Here is a 22458-nt window from a genome sequence, read left to right on the forward strand (position 1 = left end):
AGAGCTGTGTCACTGCCGGCCAGAGGGTCACAGAGGGGTGGCAGAGTTTCCACACTGGATATGAGGGTGAACATGGGCTTTAACATTGCCCAGGGACGGCATCATTGCCAGCATCCATAAACACAATCACCGGACTGGGTATGTTTTCTTTGGTGAGGGTGTGTGAACAGGCCAGGCCCCTGGCTGGCCGGTGAGGATGCTTACAACACAGTGAAATTGGGGGGCAGTCAGAAGTGTGAACAGCATTAACCTTCACAGACATGTGTAGGGCAAACATAATTTCCATAACAGTAGATAGAGATTGTGGTATGTTGTGTGGAGAACCATAGTCCCGCATTTACAGATGTGGTGAGACTATATCAACAGACTATAGGCTATACATACATTTAGAGTGATTTAATTTTAGTAGCTTCTTACTGCTCTGTGTTTTATTGGGCCTCTGGAGACAATGTGGGAACTAGTTTAAATAGCTATAAAACATGGGGAACGCTGCCACAACTGACTGTCCAGTAAGGTGCATTTAATAGAACAGCTCCTGTAATATACAGTATACATACAAGTGTAAAAGTTGTTAATTGACACCACTGTAAAACTGCAATTTGCCCAGTGTGTGCCAAAAAGGATTTTATTCCTTCAGTGTGTGTGTGCCCAGAGTTGGGTTAACATATAGATTGAATTTGTGCTGTAACAGCATGTGTCTACAGATGCGTATGGATGAATACTGAAGACTTCAGAGTCCTCGTCACTCACTAGGTCCTGGTTGGAGCTGGCCTTCCCTGCAGTGAGCTGGAAGTACTGCCATCCAATGAGCAGAAGCAGGAACAGAGGCAACATGAAGAGCTCCCAGTGCCACACCGTCACAAGGAAGATCTGAGAAGACAGGACATGACAGTATAACGCAAAGCCCGTCACACTATAGCAGGGATCCGGCTTTCAAATCTCAGCAAGCCTGCTCCCAAAACAAAATATATAATGGATTTAACCACATCCTAAATCTCATGAAAAGCACTACAGACTGTAAAGCCTTTGAGATTTATAGCCGATGGCAACAGATTTCACTCTTAGGGGTTTGACAGTAACAGACATTCAGGGACAACTTTTAATATCTTGAAATCCTATTTATATACACCAATAACACTGCGCTGGCAGAGTGCCTTACTGCAGAACAGAAAGTATGACATGGATAGGCATGGTATGCTGTCTTTTAACTAGCACATCAAATCCTCTTAGATTCGGAGGCAGCAAGGCACTCTGACGAGGCGCATATGGCAACTGGAGAAGCATTTGCAACATTTACCCCCTCCGTGGCAATGATACTGAGAAAAGCCAAGACCCCTGGTAGAAATAAGATGGATCACACTGAATGAGTAATCCCTCATAATTCTGTAAAGGAGTGGTGCTAAGCACGTTGCACAACACCCACTGCATTTCACAGCAGAACACTAATTGGACGGCTGCATTTAAACCCATTTAGTGACAGCCTAATGAGTCTGTCTTCAACTGAAATTATCAGGAATGTGTGAGGAGGATCACACCAGCAGGTTGACAGGGATGAAATAAAAATGTCCCCCACAGCAAGTTAAATCTTACAATCTATTATATTGTGATTATGCGCCAATAGACCCAACATATGGTCCATTTTTACTCACCATCTTTCACAATGTAAATTTAAAATATTTCTCATACTTTAGACACAACAGTTTCTCTAATTAATGCTTCCTTTCCAACAGTTGCATTCATCCTACTTTCTTAACAAGTTATTCTTTTTTTCTTTTTTCTTTTTTGCAAAGTTCATTTGAAAACATTGAGTATGAATTCTAAGATGAACCCACACGATGGTAGCACTGTGCAGTCTAAGCTCAAAGAGCTGGAGGCTGTCTACAGTATGAACAATATGTTCGAGTTAAGCCCGAGACAGGATGTGAAGCACCGGGGCCTTCAGGCCTCGATACCAGGCCTGTAAACAGCAGACTGCTCCTGTCATAGCAACCGTACAGAGTCCGTGCATGTTGCTCAGGGGGCCAGTCTACCTACTGCCACACCAGGCCTAGGTTCAAGCAGCCACTGGGGAAACGTGAACCATGAGTAATGCCGACAACATGGTGGCCCAACCGCCCTAGGCTTCACCACTGTGCCGCTTATTATCCCTTAGTATAACCTGGGAGATGGCGGGTGAGCCAGAGGGTCATGCAAAAACGCAGCAGGATGACCAAGAAATAAAAGAAATGAATGAGATGTTATTGTTGTTTTTTTTAAAGAGCTCGTTTGAATTACGTATACAGCTACAAACTAGAGCTGGTGGGGGATAAGAAAAGGTAAACAATGAATATGCATGATGTGCAGAGGTAGCTGCAGTACATCTCCTCTCTGTTATGAATAACCTACGTCATGTGTTGTCACCTCAGTTCCCATGAGGCGATTCTAAAGCGACGCTCCCCTCACCCCAGAGGAATTCAGCTGGCTGGTGGACAGGTAGCTTGTCATATTCCCAGTATTCTCATAAAAAAAGGAAAAGAAAAGAGGGGGAAATGTGCCTGGAAACTGACATGAGCCCAGCAGGAATGTTGAACCTCCTTGCCCTCCCTGCAAAAGCTGCTACATTAACCACTAAAGTCTAATTGCTTGGTCTCTGTCTTCCTGTGCAAGTCAACAGAGGGAGCCAATTCATTTCCACCCAGGGAGCCGGCAGAGAGAATCTGTCACAGGTATTCATAATCGCCCACTAATGCAAATTTCTGCTCACCGCGTTCTGGCTCAGTGGACAAGATAAAAGCCTACAGAAATACAATGCCTTGTGTCTAAACTGAGTGCTTAAATGAGGGTATAAACCAAAACTGTCAGAAATATCTTCTCAATTCCTCCCTCATGGTATGTCAGCCCATGTGTTCAGGATTTACATGCTTTTTTAACACTAATAAAAACGATGGAGAGAAACATCTGGGAAAACCTCTCAGATTCCTTCACTCAGGTGCACAGACTGAGACTTTGCCGTCAGATATCCCACGGTAATGAGCAGAGGCAGGACTATACCTTCCCCTTGTCTCCTCGCATTCTCCGGAGTTTCAGTGAAATGGAGACAGAACTAATTCCCCTCTAAGTGGTTTATGTTTTATTAGCAAGCAGCTGAGTGATTAAAGGACATGTTGGACAAAGTGCAACCTTTCAGGCGTAAGTGTAAATTCGTATAAAAAATAATCCACATTTTAATTGCCGTCAAAGATGGACTCCATTTCAGTCTTAAGGGCCTGACTGGGTATTTTTTCATCCGTCAACAAATTACGCATGACAAGCAAAACCTTGAACTTTTTAAACACAGCAATGCTAATATGTTGCAGCGGCGGTAAAACAGTCATTTATTTAACCAAAAAGGAGCATAGAGCAACAAACAAAAGCAAGGGAGGTGATAATTAATGATATACCTGAGCATTTAGGTTTACACACAGCAGAACTGGATAACGAACGACTTGTAATTGAACAAGTGTTAGTATGTATGTCTGGGAGGAGTGTCTCTAATGTAGGAAACCTCCCTTGACAAACACCATTTAGCTGAAAAATGTATGATTATGCACAGGGTGCCTAGGGAGAGAAAAAAAGAATGAATTAATAAAACTATTAGCACACGGTGGAGTAGATGATGGAGATGCACTCTCCTTAGCCACCTGTAAGCGCTTGGAGAAGGGGGTAACCCTGGGCAGAGCAATTCTGCCAGCAGGGTTAAGAACAGCCTGACAGATTTGTTTTATAGTGCCATTAATATGATTCCACTAAATGCATTCTGCGCCTTCTCATGCAGATCCCCTGGCCAGCAGAATCCAGCACCTAATAATAAAGCACTCAGCGATTAAAAGTGTGAATAAAATAACTTAAAGCTGAGCAAGCATGGCAGCTCCCACCACCCACACTCTCCCAGGAGAGGGAGAAGGGATCGTAGCAGGAACAAAGGGACAAAGACACCCTCTATAAGAGTTTCTACCATCCTGTAAATTGATTAACAGAGGAGGGGGTGGCCCAGTCTACCAACCCAAACTACTGACTGGCAGACGTACCACCAGACTGCAAGGCTGCCAAGTGCTCTCCTTATATACTACAACAGACAACGAGATATAAACATAGGCTTCACATCATTATGACACACATAATACTGTTGATGAGCCAAATGAATGTAATGTAACAGCACATGGGGCCATACAATATCATTCCTGTTGCTGTAAATAACGGCTAACTAAAAACATCCTTTCCACAATTTTTTTTTAAATCTGGTAGATTTCAAAAATACCCTTATTTTTAAGTCTATGTACCATCCTACAACACGTAAGATTTAATCTTGGCTTTATCTTCACTACTCTTCAGTTACACTCCACTTGGAAAGCTAAACAAAGCGAGAAGAGCGCCAGCCAGCATTATGAGGGTCAGTCATGGGGGCTGTGGACGGATGCCAGATTACGCGAACATATACTGAAAGAGTTTAACAAGGCTGACTACAAGCTGCAGGGTTTGTGTATGTATGTGTGTGGTTGTCTGAGTGTTTCTGTGTGAACAGAAACTGTGCGCGTGATTGTGTGCAAGTATGGGATATACAAAAATTAAGAAAATAAATCAAAATGATTATTATCTAAATAAAATAAAAGGAACCTCTACAAAACCTTGAATAGTCTTTACTCTGATAGAGATGTTCTTTTTCTGGGTGAAATCAAGGGCAGTAAAATTAATCTGCATCACTTCCTCAATTAAAATACATAAAGAGATTAATAATGAATCAAAGGCACAAGTAGCAGCTCAGCTCACGAAGGTCTTTTTTTTTAATTTAGCCCGGCTGAAACAGAGTCTGGCTGAGGGCTGGTGTTGGGTACAGGAGCGGCAGGCTTTAAAGTAGCTGTAAACGCAGAGCAATGAGACATGTAATTTGTGTTGAGCTTGGGCCAGTGTGGGGACAGGCTTTCAGGGGGTGTCGGAGGCAGAGGAAGCACAGATAAGATTTCTCTTCAGGGCAGGTAGAGTGTGTGGGCAGCTATGGTGCTCTGAGCTAACGCTGAATAAATATTTCACATATGCTCAGCTCAAGTCTTATCGACTTGGGAGAGAGAGAGAGAGAAAGAGAGAGGACGAGCGGGAGCAAAATAGAGAGAGAGAGGATATATTCGAGTGGGAGCAATAAAATGGGGAATCTCGCGTCCCTCTTCAGTGGGGCAAAATCACTTCTAACAATTTTGGAGTGCAATGCAATAATCAGATTTTTAAATCAAATACAGATACAGTAACATTTATATTTACTGTAATTAATTATTTAATTTACTATAATTACATTACTCAAGTTAAATGCTTAGTTTTCCACTTCGTTTACAGGTATTGCTATAATTTTTCTTTATGATAGCAACAAAAGTCCCAATTTTTGTAATAAACCTATAGCTAAAATAAAAGCCTAAAAACATATATTTATTTGCTAAATTCAAAAATAAAAATAAAACATTCAAATTTAGTTTTGTAGTCTAATTTCAGTTAATTCAGTGTTCACAATTTTTTTTTCTTATTTGTAAACAAAAGTTTAGCCATAGTAAAATGATAAGCAAATGCCACAGCATGTAAGGACGCCTGCACAGTACAGTGCAACAGTGATAGCAGCTCTTTATCAAAGCACTGAGGAAGAGCAGCCGTGCGAGGCAAGGCATTAGCATTTGCTCACGGGGCCAGCTCTGGCCGTTGTCTCCCCAACTGTCTGACACATGCCAGGGCCAGAGTAGCACCAGTATGAAGCTGGAGCAGGGCAGTCAGCAGGGGCCCCGTGGTGCCTGTCAGTGGTGGCTACACTGACCCCGCACTCCGGCACTGGCCACTAGTGTTTAATCCGTGTCGGGAGCGTTAACACTGAGCGACCTCCTGGGTGACAGATCTGCCATGCGAGCCTTTTCCCCTGAGGAGGTGGGGAGGGAGTGGCATGGACTCTCTCTCCCTGTCAGCTCAGCTCGCATGCACACTAACGCGCCGGGGCCAAGACCGTCCCCGGAACAGCCACGCACAAGGGTGGGCAGGTCGCCGCCTCAGCTGCCTGGGGAGAGGTGTCCTCTGTGACTAAGAAGGTGGCAAGTATGTTAAAGGCAGTCATTATGATATGGCACACACAGTGGGGTTAAACACAGAGCATACTTCATCTAAGCTGAAAACGCATAATATAAAACATCAGTACAAGCACAAGTACAATAGATGCACAGATAAAACCTAAAACGTTACCTTAAGCTGTAACAAAAATGGATTTGGTTTGTTTAAACTGAATCAAATGTGTTCTCAAAACTGAAAACCATGTCCTAAAACATATACAAATGAAAACAATTTCACAGCTCTAATGAAGTGAATATTACAGAGAAAGATTATTAAACCCACTGATAACGGGACATGTTTCAAGGTTACACATTGCATTCAGCCAACCTCAAGAGCTGTCAAGTGACACATAGCTATTCAGGGCAGCTAAATAATAAACTGCTGAGCAGTTTGCAAGTAGTCATAGCCTATCATTAAATAATTAATAGATCTTAGGCTCAAAACCATGAATACACACAACACCATCAGTGCCATCATTTTTTTCTCCCCACTAGACACATTACCACTGCGCAGTCTGTGAGAACTCCCACAGCCACGGAGATAGAGAGTATAACCCCCATGAGACTGAAGAAACCCACTCCTTTAAGGCCTCCAACTTTTTTCCAACAGAGACAAAACAGATGCAAAGCAGAAACAAGGAGACAATTCACAGGCGCGCACAGTCCTCTCGCTGTTCTCACAAAAGCTCGGCCACACTGCAATGCAGTAAACCACAAATAGGCAGATCCAAGACTCACAAAGCGTCTCATTTTCAGGGACAGTGTTAACAAGAACAATTATGACAACTCTGATTATGGCTTTGATCTCGGCTGGGCTGGTGTTCTGGTTAATGGCCCCGACTGCTGTGGCTCTACACAGGTGGTCTCCCGAGACCTCTGGAGCCAGATCTGACCCTGTCCTGCCCTCATCTGGAGAGACGATGATTCTATCATCCCCAAAAAAAGTGCCCGTTGCAGCTGCCAAGTGTGTTTACAGCTGCACCGCATCAAACATTCATCAAATGCCATCTTTACAGTGTGTGATGTGAGGCAATCAGCATTTCACAGGCTGTCAAATGATGTCTAAAGCGGTTGTTACCTGGCAGTGTCAAAAAGAAAACGGTTCAAATACTCACATAAGGTATACAGGTTTCTTTATAGTCTATCTCCTGACAGATGAGGTACCTCATATGTTAAAATATTAATTCTACTTAAATACTTAAAGCGGCCTAATGACAGCAAAGCTCAAAATCAGCTTTCAAGTGTAAATGATCCTCTTTCTTTTTTAACTTTCATCCATTTCATCTAAATCAAAATTGTTCTCAACTTTAAACTTCTGAAGCAGATTAATTTGGCTGGCTAATACATGCTCATTTTTTTTTCCTTCTTCTTCTTCTTCTTTTTTTTTTTTGTGAAAGAAACTTGTGTCTCTTGGTCTAATGCACAGAATGGAGGATTTCACTCCAAGTTGTTCCCACAAATGGCTCCTGTTGGGAAAAGAAACTGATCTCTTCAGCGCCTTAATACATGTTTCCAGCAGTGCTGTAGCTCCATCTACAGGTCTTATTCTTGTGTGCAGCAAAGAACTCTAAATGACCCCTCTGCAGTCACTGCTGATGTATAGCACATTCATTTCGCTCAGTCTTAGTGAAAAGCACATCTAAAGGCCGTTATTTTATGAAGATTTTAGCTGTCACATTTTTTCACTCTCACATAAAGGAACATGCTGTTGTCAAACTCTTGAAAAGCGCAGATCCTAGGCTCATTACTGTAGCATAAACAAGAGGAGGGGGGAAAAAAAATAAAAATTTCTTGTTTGTATTTCCATTCACTGATGAAAATGTTTATGAGGATTTGCCAGAACTTTGTTTAAATGCGTGAGAAAGATTTTTTTTCCCTTTTCTTGTTTTTGGGTTTTTTTTGTGTTACATTACCTAATTAGAGACTATTTCAAAACTGCAACATGCCGGTGGAAAATCGAAGGCGACTTCAAACAGCATGGACTCTACTGATGAGATCGCACAATCAAAACAAGTGACCTCCTGCACTCGCAAACAGTGACACCACTGCGAGTGTTTCCATGCCTTGCATAGTTTCCTCTCGCACAACAACATAATCATAAAACCAAAATAAACGATCAATCTGTAAACGCTAAATTTATATGTTCCTGGATGTGCAGCTTTCTGATTGCCCCTCATGAGGGAAAAGTTGATATGAACAAAGAAGTAAAAAAAAAAAAAAGAAAAGAAGGAAAAACTTTATTTTTTTTTCTCCATTCACATGGTTAACGTGAACCTGAGCAGTGATCCCTCATGCAAAATTTGAATACCTTACACACCGCACACCAACAACCACTTCATAATGCATACATGAATCTACATAAACACGATACAAATGTAGACTGCATGCTGTGTGGAGGTCAGAAAATTGGCCTGTGGGACTGAGTGATATAATGGCTAAGTATTCCTGGTAAAGCACTACGCGAGCGTCCCGCAGTCCCAGTAGAAACCACAGCAGCGGTAATGCATTACAGGATGTATATGGTGTAAAAGGCTAGGACTGGACTGCCTGCTTGATAAATAATGTATTGTAATGTATATTAAAGCTAGACCCACCACTGCAGCGTTTCCTACCAGCATACCCTGAGAAGCCCTGTACTGCCTGCCACTGTGGAAAAGAGCAGACACTAGTGGTATAATTATGCACATCTGAGAGGCAAGCAGAGGCCATCTGTCAATGTCTGAATCAGTTACCTTATTACCACTGCCTAAAGATATAAAGATAGGAGTGGGAGCTGCTTTCATTAAGGCACATGGTGGCATGCGGCTTTAGACAGCTCCAAACACTAACTTAATTGCAAATGATGACTTGGAGGAGGAGGAGTGGCTGTACAGTGACTAGCCTTGGAGTGGGCAGGGGCACTAGTGTGAATAGTGGCATGGCACTAAGCTTGTAATGACAGTCAGTGAAGACCTCATTGTTGGCCTCACTGACTGTCAGATGCTAGCGTAAGTTCAGTTTTTCCTGTTACTATCAATTACATGGCATATTTACATGTGATTTGCATGTTTCTCTGTGATTATTACTTGTTGAGAATATAATGAATCATCGAAAAAAAAAAAAAAACCTTTTCACTTGTTGAACTCTCAGTCTGGTGATGAGTAGGTGATGAATACACAGTGGCAGATTCACTCTGTTTGGGCAGTTCTCACCATGCACCTTCGATACTTAGACTATTTGAAGCACACCTCTGTTACTGTCTGCTTTTAAAAATATCGACCAGTGAGCCGGTGTTAGTGTCTGAAAACAGAGCAGTGGTTTCAAATAAAAAAGAAAGTGGCTACAGTCAATGTCACAAGAATTACCATGTTCACTGATAGGGACCAGGAGACATACAACTGACAAAAATAAGACTGGGAAGCGCAGCACTACAATAACAATGATGATCATGATGAAAACAGTGAGTGTGCGAGTCTTTTTCCTTCATTCTAAGATCTCTATTTGTGTGCCTGACTCCTAAACAGCAGGTGTAGTAGAAGTGGAAATGAAAGATTAGAGTGTGCCACCACACACTCCCATCGCCTGCGGAGGATCTAATTATAGGTGGAAGAAGATGGCCCCATCCCGCTGACCTGTCACCTGTCAGCCTGCCTATCCGCCTGCTCTCCTGCCCATATCCCTGCCTCCAAGTCTCTTGCTATCTGCCTTCGTGGACCACACTCTTACCGAAATGTCTTCCTCTTTCTGTGCTCCAACTTTCTTTCCCAGATAGTAGTCTGCCTCCCACTCTATCCTTATACAATCGCCTGCATTGTTCTCTGCCTTCCTGTCTGTGTGTCTGCCTGCCTGTCTGTGTGCCTTACTGTTCTAAAGGCTGTGATACATTGAGCCTGGCCATTGCCTGGGGGGATTTGCACCTCAGGATCATTGAGAAGGGCTTATAGAATACACCAGGTATGAATTGCATGTCATTCTGAGACAGAGCAGACAGAAGAAAGGCGGTGAAAGGAGAGTTCTTCACACACCCTGTCTGTGACCGCTTCCTCACCCTGACACGGCGCTGGCAGGGCTTTCATGGCAAGTGTACACTCTTAATCATGACATTACATGTGCTGTACTGAGGGGGATTCACAGGGTGATTTAAGATTATTTAAGCTTAGGACCTTAGATCACATACCCTCATTAAAAACAGCTAAACAGAGACATTTAAACAAGGTTCAAATCTCGGAGGCAGACTGTCACTCCTCCACCCAAGGAAGCTGAGACTGTGATCCTCCTTACACCGTCCCTCGGGTTAGGAGGCTTTGCTAAGAAGTCAGATGTACAAACGCCCAAACCCCACCCCTTCAAATGCACTCTAATGTCATCAGAACTGAAGTAAAGCCAAGTGGGGTTTGATTTAAAGGATAAAGCACATCCATCACATACGCATGGGATAAAAACAGACGGCAGCCATTGTTTTTCATGGGAAAAAGACTTGCGGAGAGAGAAAATGGCTAAACCAAAGATTCTCCTCAACATCTAATTCACATAAAATGAAAGGGTTAAAACTGGGCTGCAGTGAAATGGGACAAAACTTGTTCGCCCCAAGGCTTAAAGAGAGTTCATTAACGTGAGGCAATGACTTACCAGGAAGGCTATTAGACTCCGTTGCGTGCTCTCCCATTGAAAACAGCTTTTAATGTACTGTAACGTGTACAGAACTGCTGTGCTGATTTTTCGAACCCGATATATATTCCGGGCAAGAACCTAATGGGAAATAATTGGAATAAAACGCCAGTTAGTATCGTTTGATACTGGACATAATGTTTACGACAATGAGGTTGAATCAGCTTTACAATCCCTTATTTGCTACTTGTGAAGTTAGATGTTTAAAGCCAATTAAACAAATTACTTTGACTAGGTCCAATGCAAACTATGGCCGCCTGTAGCTTTGTTGTGGCTAGTTTATTAGTGGGATGTGAGGGCAGCATACTGGCAAGCTTTTATGTTCCATCTGCTTAATCTGGCAAAATACGTCAATAGAGAACCAAACCTTTTTGGAGAACTTCAGATCTTCCTCTGTTAATTTCGCCTCTTTTGGTTGGAAGGTTCTGATACCCGCTCTGACCTGGGACAAAAAAAATAACACCATAGTTTAACTACTTTTTGACTTCATTGCATATCATATAGACCGTTATCACTTTTCTAACAAGCTTGAACATATTTAGTTTGGTCCTTACTTTGTTATAGATAATGTCCAGCACCAGCGTAATGGTTCCTTTTGTTACACTTCCCAAGTCTTCCTTCTTTAAGAACAGACTTATCTGCTGCCCATTCTGAACCTTTTAGAATAAGGTAAAGTGTTGTTTTAGATGTTAATATGTAATACTACAAAATATATATTGTGACAGCAGTAATGTAGTGGATGATCATGTACAAACTTACAGTCAGTAATGGAATGGCCACTTTCCCCAAAAAGTTTGGGGCTTTGTCTCCATTTTCATCAAGGACTGTTAACACTATCGCATCATGAATGTCCTTAATTGGGCTGCAACATTAGAGTTAAAAAAAAACAAAAAAAACATGTTACTCACATTCAAATGTACAACACAGAATAAGACATATGTCCAGTTTTTTCCCCTGATATCTTACAATGTAAAGGCTTTGCCCCACTCAGGATTGAGGGTTTTGTAGACCGTGTGAGTTTCAAGTCTGCCGTTACCGAGCTCAACAACACATAAAGGGTTGCTTTTTCCTGCAAATGACAAAGAAGTGTTAATATTTGGTGTACCATGAGAATAAAACACAAAGAAGTAAATTGTTGCAGATTACCATTGATGTCTGTTGCAGGGAGATCATTTGCCTTTATAACCTTGACCTGAAGGAAGCCAATCTCCCCCATACTTTTGTGCGAGTTCTTTAAGCTCTAAAAAAAAAGAAAGAAAAAAGATGATAAATACATTTTTTAACATGATTAATAAAGGTACAATATTGCTTAATTAATTAATCAGTTGCTTCATCATATGACAGAATTATATTAATGTTATTGTTATAAAATCATGTGAATCAGTTGACCTTAGGATCATTAGTATACTGTAAATACCAATATTTGGGGACTCTCCTTTTTACATAAAAATAAACACAAATAAAAAAGAACTTACAAATTTCTCCAACACTGCATCTCTCTCATCAGGCTTCTCCAGTGTAGCTGTTTCAACGTCAGAGATGGAGACTCCCCAGCAGGATCTCAGGGTGACCAGAAACACCAGTCTGCCCTTTCCTGGGTTCAGCACATGAGTGTAGAGCTGCTTCTCATTAAGTGGAAGTCTCAAGAGGTCAATCTCAAACCTGAGAGACAAAAGGAAAATAGTTCCATTGAAACACATGAGGATGACTAGTTCTGTGGAGAAGCAATGGGAGCAAAATTAACGCTATCCACCAGGAAATACTCACATCCCCCATGATTCCTCACCCTTCCTCCCTCTCTTTGAGAATACCTCCACCTGCAGAGGTTCCTGGTTATCTCCAAACTGATTGAAGTCAAACTGCTCTCTCCACTGGGGATTGGCCTGAATGCAGAGGTTCTGAGGGCAGTAAAGACACAGATTCAGCACATACAGTAATGTGGAAACACACATACACACACACACACACACACACACACACACTTTGACGCAATGTCAGGTTTAATGCATTATCAGACTGAGCAGCTACTGCATGACAGGTGGATTAAGTCTTCATTCAGTTCAACCAGAACGAGGCAGGAGGGGAGAAAGAGAGGTGTGTTGTGTGTATGTGTCTCTATTTGTGTGCGCTTGTATGTGTACACCTCAGTAGCCACTCTGGGATTGTAAACACTGACAGCTTCCAATTAGAATCAGCTTTGTCCAACAAACAAACAAGCAGAGAGGAAAGCGAGAGAGGTTTACAAAGAAATAACACGACAACACAAGACAAGTGCACCATAGAATCATCAGGGGGGAGGCCAACAAGTACAGGTAGATGAACAGGGCATGCTGGGTATGCAAATGAAGGCAATGAAGCCCAGCACCCGAAGCACAGGGAGAAGTGAGTGGCAGCCTTGCCCAGTCTAATGAGCTGCCTCTGCCATGGCCCAGTGAGCCAAGGTGGAGGTGAGTCACTGACAGGCACCTGCTGAGAAAGAGAAGCGGGAAAGTAAGAGATAGGGGCTGGGAAGAAAGACTTGAAGTATAAAGAGCAGACATTAAAAAGACAGAGGGGAATGAGAAAAGGGAGAAGTGGGAAAAGAAAAAGACTTTTAAAAAACAAGTCCAACCTTGCTCTTGTACTTCTGATCACCGAGGCGAAAGCGAACGTAAATGTCTCCCTGGCCATATTGTGGCAGGTCCTGTCCCTCCACCAAGGTGATACCAAGCACCCCGGTCCACATCTGGTTCTTCAGCTGATTCTTCTGCATTTCAGCAGGCCGCTGTGATGGTGCGGCCTGGTTCTGCTGTGGGGCAAAGATACACACAGACAGTTACAGTTTTTTATTTTAAAAGTGCCATGTGTGTGGAAGGTCTGTGCACTCCCCTCTGTTTACCTGCTCGTGCCTCAGCCTGGCACCTCATCATGTTCACAGAGTGCATGAAAGTAGGACAAAGGTTTACACTATACAGCACATCTCTGTTGGAGCACATTAGCACATCTCTACTGACAGGCAAGCCACACCATGTAGGCTCCTGGAGAGAGAGGAAGAGAGGGACGTCAGCGAGCAGCCAGATGTCCCTGGCTGTGACAGTCCCACTCATCACTGGCTCCCAGACTGAGTGTGGGGAGGCAGGACACTTGGCATACTGCACCAGAGACAGCAGGCAGCAGTGAGTAATGATGCAAACCACACAGCTCTCTCATCAGCAAATTATGCATACATGCAGTATGTATGGCCAGCATCAGAGTTTACTGCATGTTGGCAAATTCATCTAATCTGAATTTAAACAACAAAATAACAAATCATTTCTGCTAAAATGAATTTATGCAACTAACAGAGAAGTTGTGCATTCAAGAACTCTTTGGAAATCAAGGACAAGCCCGGCAAATAATCCACTTCTCCTGCAGTGTGTCACAGAGGGAGTGAGAGAGAGAGGCCTTGATATGTTTCCATGTTAGAGTTCCCGTGAGGCCATGCGGTGATAGGCCAAGGCTGTAAAAACAAACAGCAGAGAGGTTGTGTAGGGCTGACTGTAATTAAAGAGCAGGACCGTAATCTGCTCTAGCCTCTTTGATTGCCCAGCTCCTTCGACTGCCCCAGCGACGCTGCTTCAAACAGTCCCACTACAACTCCCCTGCCACTCCGGCCCCTCCTCTTCACTAAGGGGTCACAACCCACATTGCCACCCAATCCGGAGGGGATCAAAGCACATCTCAGGGACCTGAATTAACATGGAATACCACAGGCACAGCCCTATAAATATCAGCCCCTTCAAAAGAAGAGGAACAGAGGGAGTGGAGGAGCGATATAAAACAGGCCTCAGCCAAGTCATCCCAAGTGTTTATCTTGGACACATTTCTATCTCAGCGGCCAATAAAACAATTCCACTTAACTGTAAGTGGCCCCTAAAGAGAATCTATTCCTGGTCCTAAAAGGGCTGTGCGATTGCTTCCATATGGTGGGACAGCATGGGGACAAGCACAATGAGCTCAGACCCAGGTCCATTTGGCTGGTACCTCAGCACTGTCCATCCACAGCTGTGATATTACATCCTAACATCTGGGTTATTGCCCGCTATGCCTGGGAATTATCAGCGTTGCCGATCTTAGGCATCCCACACTGGCAACATGCCTCGAACAGCAGAGCCCCCCTCCTGCTTCTCCCATACGCCCCCCTCCTGTTTGAAACACTATCACACAGCAGAGTTTTACTTAGGCACTTGCCATTCCCTGTCTCTGTGGTGGTAACACAGAGGGAGAAAACGATGTTCTGAAAGAGGGGGAGTAGAGCTGTAAGAGCTGGGTATTCAGCACTTCCAGAATAGGTGTTAAATGCAATAAGATATTGTACGTTTGTCAAAAATGAAATGGGAAAAAAATGGCATTGTTACATTGTTAAATTAGCACTGTGATTTAGGCAGCAGAACATTGTGAAGAGTCCCATCACACATTTTTGTCTCCCTTTGAGTATCTTTAACCATCTGTAGTGGGTAACCTACAATGTGTATGAAAATGGCTTCATTCCTTTGTCATCTAATTTCAAATTGAGATTGTCTACTGGACCATCAAGAGACTGAACAGTGGCAGATGTAGTGACTACATAGGTGTGAATACAAACCCACTCGCAGGAGTGTGAGTTGCAAACAGCAACCCTCCTATTTCACTCTGAATCTAATTACAGCTGCAATATATTGAAAGCCACTTGAGAAGAGATGGAACTTTGTTTACTACAAAACCAAATACTGCTCTATAATACTCATCTAAGGGCTCTTTCATGACAGCATATTCAGTCAATATTATTATTTTGATCAGAATGTAATATTGTATGGCACTTTTTTCCACAGCAAATGATACTATTGAAAATAATATGCATTGCAAAAAACGTTCACTATAAAACCACAAAAGAAATAGGCTGTGCTGAAACCAAGGTTACACACAAAAGCCTGAGTCCTCAACATATACCTCATTCTTTGTTTCACCATAGTACAGTGAGCTACTGCCCCCTAGTGCTTTGAATCAGGGTAACATGAGGACTCTCATGTAAACGACAAAGTTGAAGTCAAGAACACTAATGGACTTGTGGATAGTTTAAAAATTCAAGTTAAAAAGTAAATTTAATGATAGAAAAATACATACCTTGTTCTTCCTTTGTGGCCATCTCTGTGGAAAAAAAGTGTGAATCAGTACAATTCAGTGAAGAATAAAGTCAAAGAAAAAAAACCTTTCATGTCATAAATACACTTACGGGACTTCTTTTGATGGTGGCATCTCTAAACATTAAGCAGACATCAACCAAAATAACTCCCATGTCATTTTCTTTACTTTTTGGATCATTAAGACGCAACTCCATTTCATAGGTTCTGTGAAAAAACAGAAAGGGCATGAAAATTGTGATGACCACTTATTGATATTCATATTATACTTCCTAAAATATGCATTTATATAAATGTATATTCCTTACTTGTACAGTTCAAGATTTTTCAGGGAAATGGTGCTGGAACCCATGAACTCATCAGCAGTCCGATTCTTATCATAGACCTAAAAACAATATTACAAAAATTCTTAAGGTTATAAAAAAAAGAAAAGAAATTGTGTGAAATAATGCACCATTCAAACAACCAAAGCCTACCCGAACTTCCACAATATGGTCTCTTTCTCGAAGAGGATGGGAGAACGACTCATTCCACCGTGGATTCAGGCTTTTATAAACCACTTTGCTTTTATAGATCTGTTTCCCTTCAAGTTTGAACTTCACATACGGATCACTGGTACCTAACAGTGAATACAAAAAAGAGAAAATCAACAAAATAATGTTGTGTGACACATACAGTAATTGCCTAAAGTGTTAATATATAACCACAGTGTATAAACACTGATTTCATAACAATCTATGGTGAAAGTGTATTATTTAATGCAAACTATGTTTACTTTGTGTAGAACATATTTAAAAATGTGCACTATGCATGAAAACACACACATACACACCCTTCCCCCATGCTGGTTGTGTGAGAGACTGAAATATGTGAGGAGGAGGTGCACCCCACACATGGCAAAAACAGAGGGATGTAGCTGTTTAATTGTGAAAGAGTAGAAACACTCGCCAGCATGAGGCAACCAGAAACCAAAATCTAGAAGCAACCAGTGTTAATCTCCCAAGCCTGTTAAGAAAGTCTGTCTGTGAGTGGAGTGGGGGTAAGGGACTTCTTTGTTTCTGCAATTGCATGCAGATTGGCCAAAAAATGAAAGCCAGTCCCATGCCTTCATTTGTATAGGGGAATAAAGGGGTGCTTGAGAGAGCCTGCAGGGAGGCTTGAATCACATGACAAAGGCCCTGTGGGGATGGGCTGTCAGGCCTGTCAGCTCCCCACTCCAAATGAACATCTCGCAAAGGCAGGCAGGACCCACAGCAGCTCCACCCTGCCAGCCTGTGACAGGGAAACCTCCAGGCAACTTGACAGGAGGAGAATGTGGCAGCTAGCAAGGAGAAAAGCTCTGGCATGACTGAGAACGGTGACGATGGAAATTAATGGGAAAAAAGGGGAGAACAAAAACTAAGGAGTGGGGGGCTGGTGGCGTGGGTCCTTTCAGAATATGTAATGACAATGTATGCCATTGGTGAGCCTTTGGCACGGTGTTTATTGTTGGGCAAACAGTGGAGAGACAGGGGGCGTGTGGGGATTGCATCATCATGGTGCCATCTTGTCAGGGAAAGTAAGGTCTCAACTAGCAGGGAGTAGGGCACTGGGCTTGGAGGATCTTCTGCCAACAGGCAGGTAAAAATTGTTAATCATCATTCCAAAAAAAAAAAAAAAAGTCCTTTCACCTTTTCAGTGTAAGGTGATTTCCCAAAGCTACAGGAGCTACAGCAGTTTTAACATTGGTTAAAACTACAGTGTAGCTTAAGGGGTTCAATTTTCAACTAGATAAAATTGAAATAATGCCATATCACAAGACATTTTCTACCATGAAATGCATCTACCACTCTAAAATGGCCATTAATATATACTAAATATTATTTTTTACTTTAAACAAAACAAATTATACAAGTGTAAAAAAGGCAGCAAATACCCTCACTAATTGAGACCACACATGAATTCCGTCATGTGTTGTAGTTTTATTTATGGCCACTAGGTGTCACTGTTTTCCAAAGCATAGTATACTGAGCCTGGGCCCCAAGGAATGGTCAAAATGAGTGGAATTTTGAATCTCACCCTTGGGCCTCTCCGTCTTGCTCTTTCTCACGGATCATTTTCAATTCACAAAAGTTCAAATAGTTATGAAAATCAACTCATTAAAATGTGTTAAAATCGAAGGCCTTGTTTGATTTTATACCTGGACATGAGAATGAATCATTGCAACTAAATCACAGATCCAAATGCACAATTTTGGGATGATTACAATAATAAAACATTTAAAAAATACCTCAAAACACAAATAACTTAACAGAAAAAATGTTGTGGCCTATGTTCTCATTACTGTATAATAACTTGAAAATAAGGATTTTCTACCATGTTGAACTGTCATGTTTCTACAGTAGTCCAGAACACACAAACTAAACACTGGCTCTAGATACTGTAGGGCCGCACTTTTCACATGTTTCATGGGCACCGTAGTTTCTCCATCACACTTGTAACGGGATAGAATTTGTAGTTTGAGTGATAACAACTCCTACTTTTTAAAATCTAATATTCACAGGCTTTGTTTCAAGGAAGTCTATCAGTTATAGGGAAAAATTAAGAACATTTGATTGTTACTTTAATTCAGCAAACTCACCACTACAATTACACCTGGCATACCATTTCAATCATCTGTTGTTCTTTTAAGTTACAATACTAGTGGTTTCATGTACAAAGTTTTCCTTCATTAGGAAGATTCCTTTATTCTAGTCTGCCGTTTGTCATACTGGTCTGACTGCATACTTTTTTAGTGTTTTTTTCTTCGTGTACATAGGCCACTTAACAAGTGGCCAAGTAAACAGAAACATTAACTGAACACAGCCCATCTTGCCTTTATCTGTTTGACTGCCTCATAACACAGCAAGATTAACAAGATGTATACGCATGTGCAGTGTTTCATCAAGGACTCTTCAGCTGTAGCCAAAAGGCAACACACAAAGAACTGCATTCTTTTAGGATGTACAGGAAATCTGATATGGCATCTCTCGATCCGTACTGATCCTTCCGAGGGTGTTTTAAAAAATCCCCACAGTTAAGGAAACAGTTTGATCTTGGCTTATAAAGAGCTAGTAATTATCTTCTCAAGTGAACCAGGAAATACAGATCAACTGCAGGTCATTGACCTACCGGAGCGCTTGTCTCTGATGACCAGGTTCCTTCCCTGCTTTAGGTTGATGTTCAGGAGGTATCTCTGGACCGCAACAGGTACTTGGACATCAGGCCCTCCTGTCACACCCTGCTGTGGAGAACCATTTACATTTATAGGCTGTCTCATACCAGATGCCTGGCTTACTTCAATGGGCAGAGCAGTACAGTGAGTACTCACAGAGTTTTCTAGAGGATCCATCAAATGTTCGTCCAAGAAATCACATGGTTCACTGGACATCTACATAGAAAAAGTTTGTAATGACATTTTATGAAACACTTAGTACAGTCAAACTGGAATGTCTAGGTGTGGGTAAGAAAGGTAGACATTATATTCATGATTTATGGCTTTAATAATATAATAATGAAGGGTGTTTATCCATTTCAAGACATATTCTAAGTGATTATAGATAGTACCTTTTAGACTCACAGCCAAGCGTATCAACATTATGCAAATACTGCTAAGTGACAGCAAAAAGCAGTAAGGCAAAGAGAGATGTTATCTGTTTCTTTTTGTAGAACATTGTGTCTCTAACTAGTAACACAGGTTTCTGACTGGTTTCCCCCTCTAAGAGGCATCTAAAAAAAAAAAGAAAACAATAGTCTTAGTTTCAACTATATCCGAGGACTGTGTAAAGTCAAATCCCAGGTGGTCACTTAAGACTCAATAGGCACTGCCACGATGGGTGTATACTGAATATATATGTCTACATGTAAGTGACAAGATGTACTAAAACCTCAAGCCTAATCTCAGCCTTAGAAAAGGAATGTCAATTTCATGCTATTCACAATATTAGAAGCTGTGGACAACTTTAGTATCCATAACAGCTGAAGTTAGCATAACAGCTGAAGTGGGTGAAAAACCAAACTGCACCATTTGAAAGTGAAATGAAAGCATACAAATATGACTGATGTGAGAATACATTAGCTGTTAGTGACTTAGTTATTGTGGTGTTCCTTCATATTTTCAGTAGCAGGTTACATGTTTATGTTTATAATACCATACTTTATCACACAACTTCTTGATAAATTTATTTTACCACTGGTGCTTGCATACTTATATTAAAAAAATAAACACTTTCATCTCACTTTCTATAGCAGTGGGAGCTCTTCAAGTTACTGTCCAAGCACAGGAATGGATCAATTTGGCTTTCCAACTTTTTGATTTATCACCACGAAGGAATATCACTACTTTGATATCTGATGTCAAATTTAAAATAACAGTATGAATAAGAATGCAATCCTCTGATTATTCATGTATTTAAATACACCTGTAATGAAACTGACCTCCATTTCTTCCAGGGCCTCCCCATACTGGGCTTCTTCCAGCAGAGCCTCTTCATTGCAGAACTCTCTCATTAAAAAGGGAGAGTAGGCTTCTCGGTCCAGTTCCTCTGAGTCAGTTGTCCAGGGCATGACTCGCTCCTCACTGGGAGTGCCACAGGCAGAGTCCAAAGAGGTACCATCAGCACTCTCCAAAGGAGTACCCAGAGGTTCTAACATCAGAGACACTTTTTTTGGAGGAGCTCTTTTGGTTGATGGTGGAGTCCCTGTCTCAGATGCTGGCCTTCTCTTCTCAAACGATGCAGTCCTCCTTACTATGTAAGGACTCGCTTGTTCACCAAGTGAGCTTGCTCTGGCCACTGCTGCAGAGGTCATACCTGGAAGCAATCTGTTTACTGGGATGTCTTCACCTTGGAGACACTCTCTCTCTACAAAGTCTGGCCTTTGTGAATTAACTTGTGGGTTGATAAAAACAGATCCTGGTGTAGGAATAGGGTCTAAAGTAAATGTAGGTACACTGCCCTTGGCTTTTTTATCCACTTGTGCATACAGGCCTTCTTGAGTCATGTTTACCTTGTTCTTTCTCATATCTTCAATTTCCTCATAAAGCAGCAGTGTTTCCACTGGTGTACTTTTTCTATACAAAGCTGCATTTGTGTTATCGGTGGGAAATCTGAGAGAAGTTTCTGGAAATGAATCGTTCAGTTTGTCTGTGAAAACTGATCCGTCGGTGGTGGAGACACTTGCAATAGAATCAGTATCACTCAAACCAGGGGAGGTGCCAAAGAAGATGCCTTCCGAGGCAGTGGATGGCAAGGAATTCTCTGTAGCTTCACCTGGCACAAACCTTAGGTCTGGTACAGATATACTGCGCCGATGGGCCAGCCTCCTCCCCTGCTTCTCAAGTGGCTTCTTACGTGGCTTCTTCAAGTTGACTAACTTAGTTTTCATACGTAGGTTCTCCAAGAAGTTCTTTTTCTTGACATCCATCTTTCAGAAAAACACCTGTGATATCAAGATGCATGCTTTACTTGTTATGTAATGCACTACAGCAGCCAAGTGAAATGTGCCAGAGGCCATACATACTGTATCTATACTTATTTCTGAGCAAAAAACAAGCATTAGATTACATTAAATTCCCGGACTTTGGCTTAAATAATATTTAAAAAAAGGTACAATTCAGTCTATTTAAAACTCTTCTACAAGGTGTCTGAAGAAAACAATGTACAGTCTGTCAAGATATAGTAACAGATTTGTCAACAGACACTAGCAAAGGTCTGTGATGTTGGTCTGGCATTTGAATTAGTGCCACCATTCTGCCAATTTTCTGCCTTTACCTTCAGCACTAAAACACAATAATAACTAATAACTAATAACTACAAGAGAGATGCCTACATTTCTTAATAAATTACTTCACTTAAATTATTTTACATGACATTATCTTCAGGATTATCACACTTCAGACATAGAAAACATCACACTATACCTGTCCAGTCGACTTTGACAAAGGCACACACTGAATCAGTCTTCACTGAGAACAACAGTAAATTTCCAAAGAGGCAGCTCAACCATACTATCAATGATCAAAAAGAGGAAGTGGTTCAGACAGAACAGCATGTAATAAGTGCACTTTCCTGCTTGGAGGCAGCTTTGAAAACAAGTGATTGGTGGAGAAGCCAAACTGGGTGAAACCAGCCATACCAGTCACACAAGGTGAGTTTCAATGACTATGAGAATGCTAGTCAGGTGTTTTGAATGAGGCTCATAGGTGTCCCACCCAAATATTTCAGTGTGGGTGAAACTATTTTATATACAGCATGACTTCAGGTATGTGGGATCAGAAAATATTAAGTGTATTAAGGCGGGATTAAATAAACACTTACAGTAACTGTGCTGCAGTGGTTCACAGTACAGCAGGGTGACCAGCCTGTTCATTGCCCGCTTCTCAGTCTGGTTGATGTTGATTTGAATTTTTGACTATTTGCATTTGTGAGGGTATTTGTCTGCTTTTAATTCTATCACGCATATCATGACACTTCATCTAATACGCATTCTTATATAGGTCCATAACAAAACAACTTAATACCATAATCTAGCCTAATTCTACAATACAACTGTCCTTCTTGTCT

At 41.7% G+C, this 22458-nt stretch overlaps 1 protein-coding gene across 3 annotated transcripts in view; it reads right to left on the reverse strand.

The window, feature by feature from the left end:
• The window catches only part of mctp2a (multiple C2 domains, transmembrane 2a), a 30830-nt gene extending 8929 nt beyond the window's left edge, over window positions 1-21901 (reverse strand). Inside the window, exons 1-18 of one of the 3 annotated variants that reach the window (XM_019262989.2) lie at window positions 21816-21901; window positions 20333-21334; window positions 19227-19286; window positions 19028-19136; window positions 16354-16496; window positions 16186-16262; window positions 15970-16084; window positions 15861-15884; window positions 13351-13527; window positions 12507-12637; window positions 12215-12401; window positions 11886-11979; window positions 11706-11808; window positions 11499-11601; window positions 11294-11395; window positions 11107-11181; window positions 10701-10820; window positions 751-870 (exon numbers count right to left, since the gene is read on the reverse strand). In XM_019262989.2, coding sequence (XP_019118534.2) covers window positions 751-870; window positions 10701-10820; window positions 11107-11181; window positions 11294-11395; window positions 11499-11601; window positions 11706-11808; window positions 11886-11979; window positions 12215-12401; window positions 12507-12637; window positions 13351-13527; window positions 15861-15884; window positions 15970-16084; window positions 16186-16262; window positions 16354-16496; window positions 19028-19136; window positions 19227-19286; window positions 20333-21319 — 2727 coding nt within the window. In that variant the 5' untranslated portion in view covers window positions 21320-21334; window positions 21816-21901. Of the gene's footprint in view, window positions 1-750; window positions 871-10700; window positions 10821-11106; window positions 11182-11293; window positions 11396-11498; window positions 11602-11705; window positions 11809-11885; window positions 11980-12214; window positions 12402-12506; window positions 12638-13350; window positions 13528-15860; window positions 15885-15969; window positions 16085-16185; window positions 16263-16353; window positions 16497-19027; window positions 19140-19226; window positions 19287-20332; window positions 21335-21815 lie in introns of all 3 variants that reach the window. The other 2 variants (XM_019262990.2, XM_019262988.2) reach the window with 2 other exon arrangements.
• Between the last annotated feature and the right edge of the window lie 557 nt (window positions 21902-22458).

This window comes from Larimichthys crocea, chromosome XXI (genome assembly GCF_000972845.2).
Source record: "Larimichthys crocea isolate SSNF chromosome XXI, L_crocea_2.0, whole genome shotgun sequence".
NCBI classification, from domain to species: Eukaryota; Metazoa; Chordata; class Actinopteri; family Sciaenidae; genus Larimichthys; species Larimichthys crocea.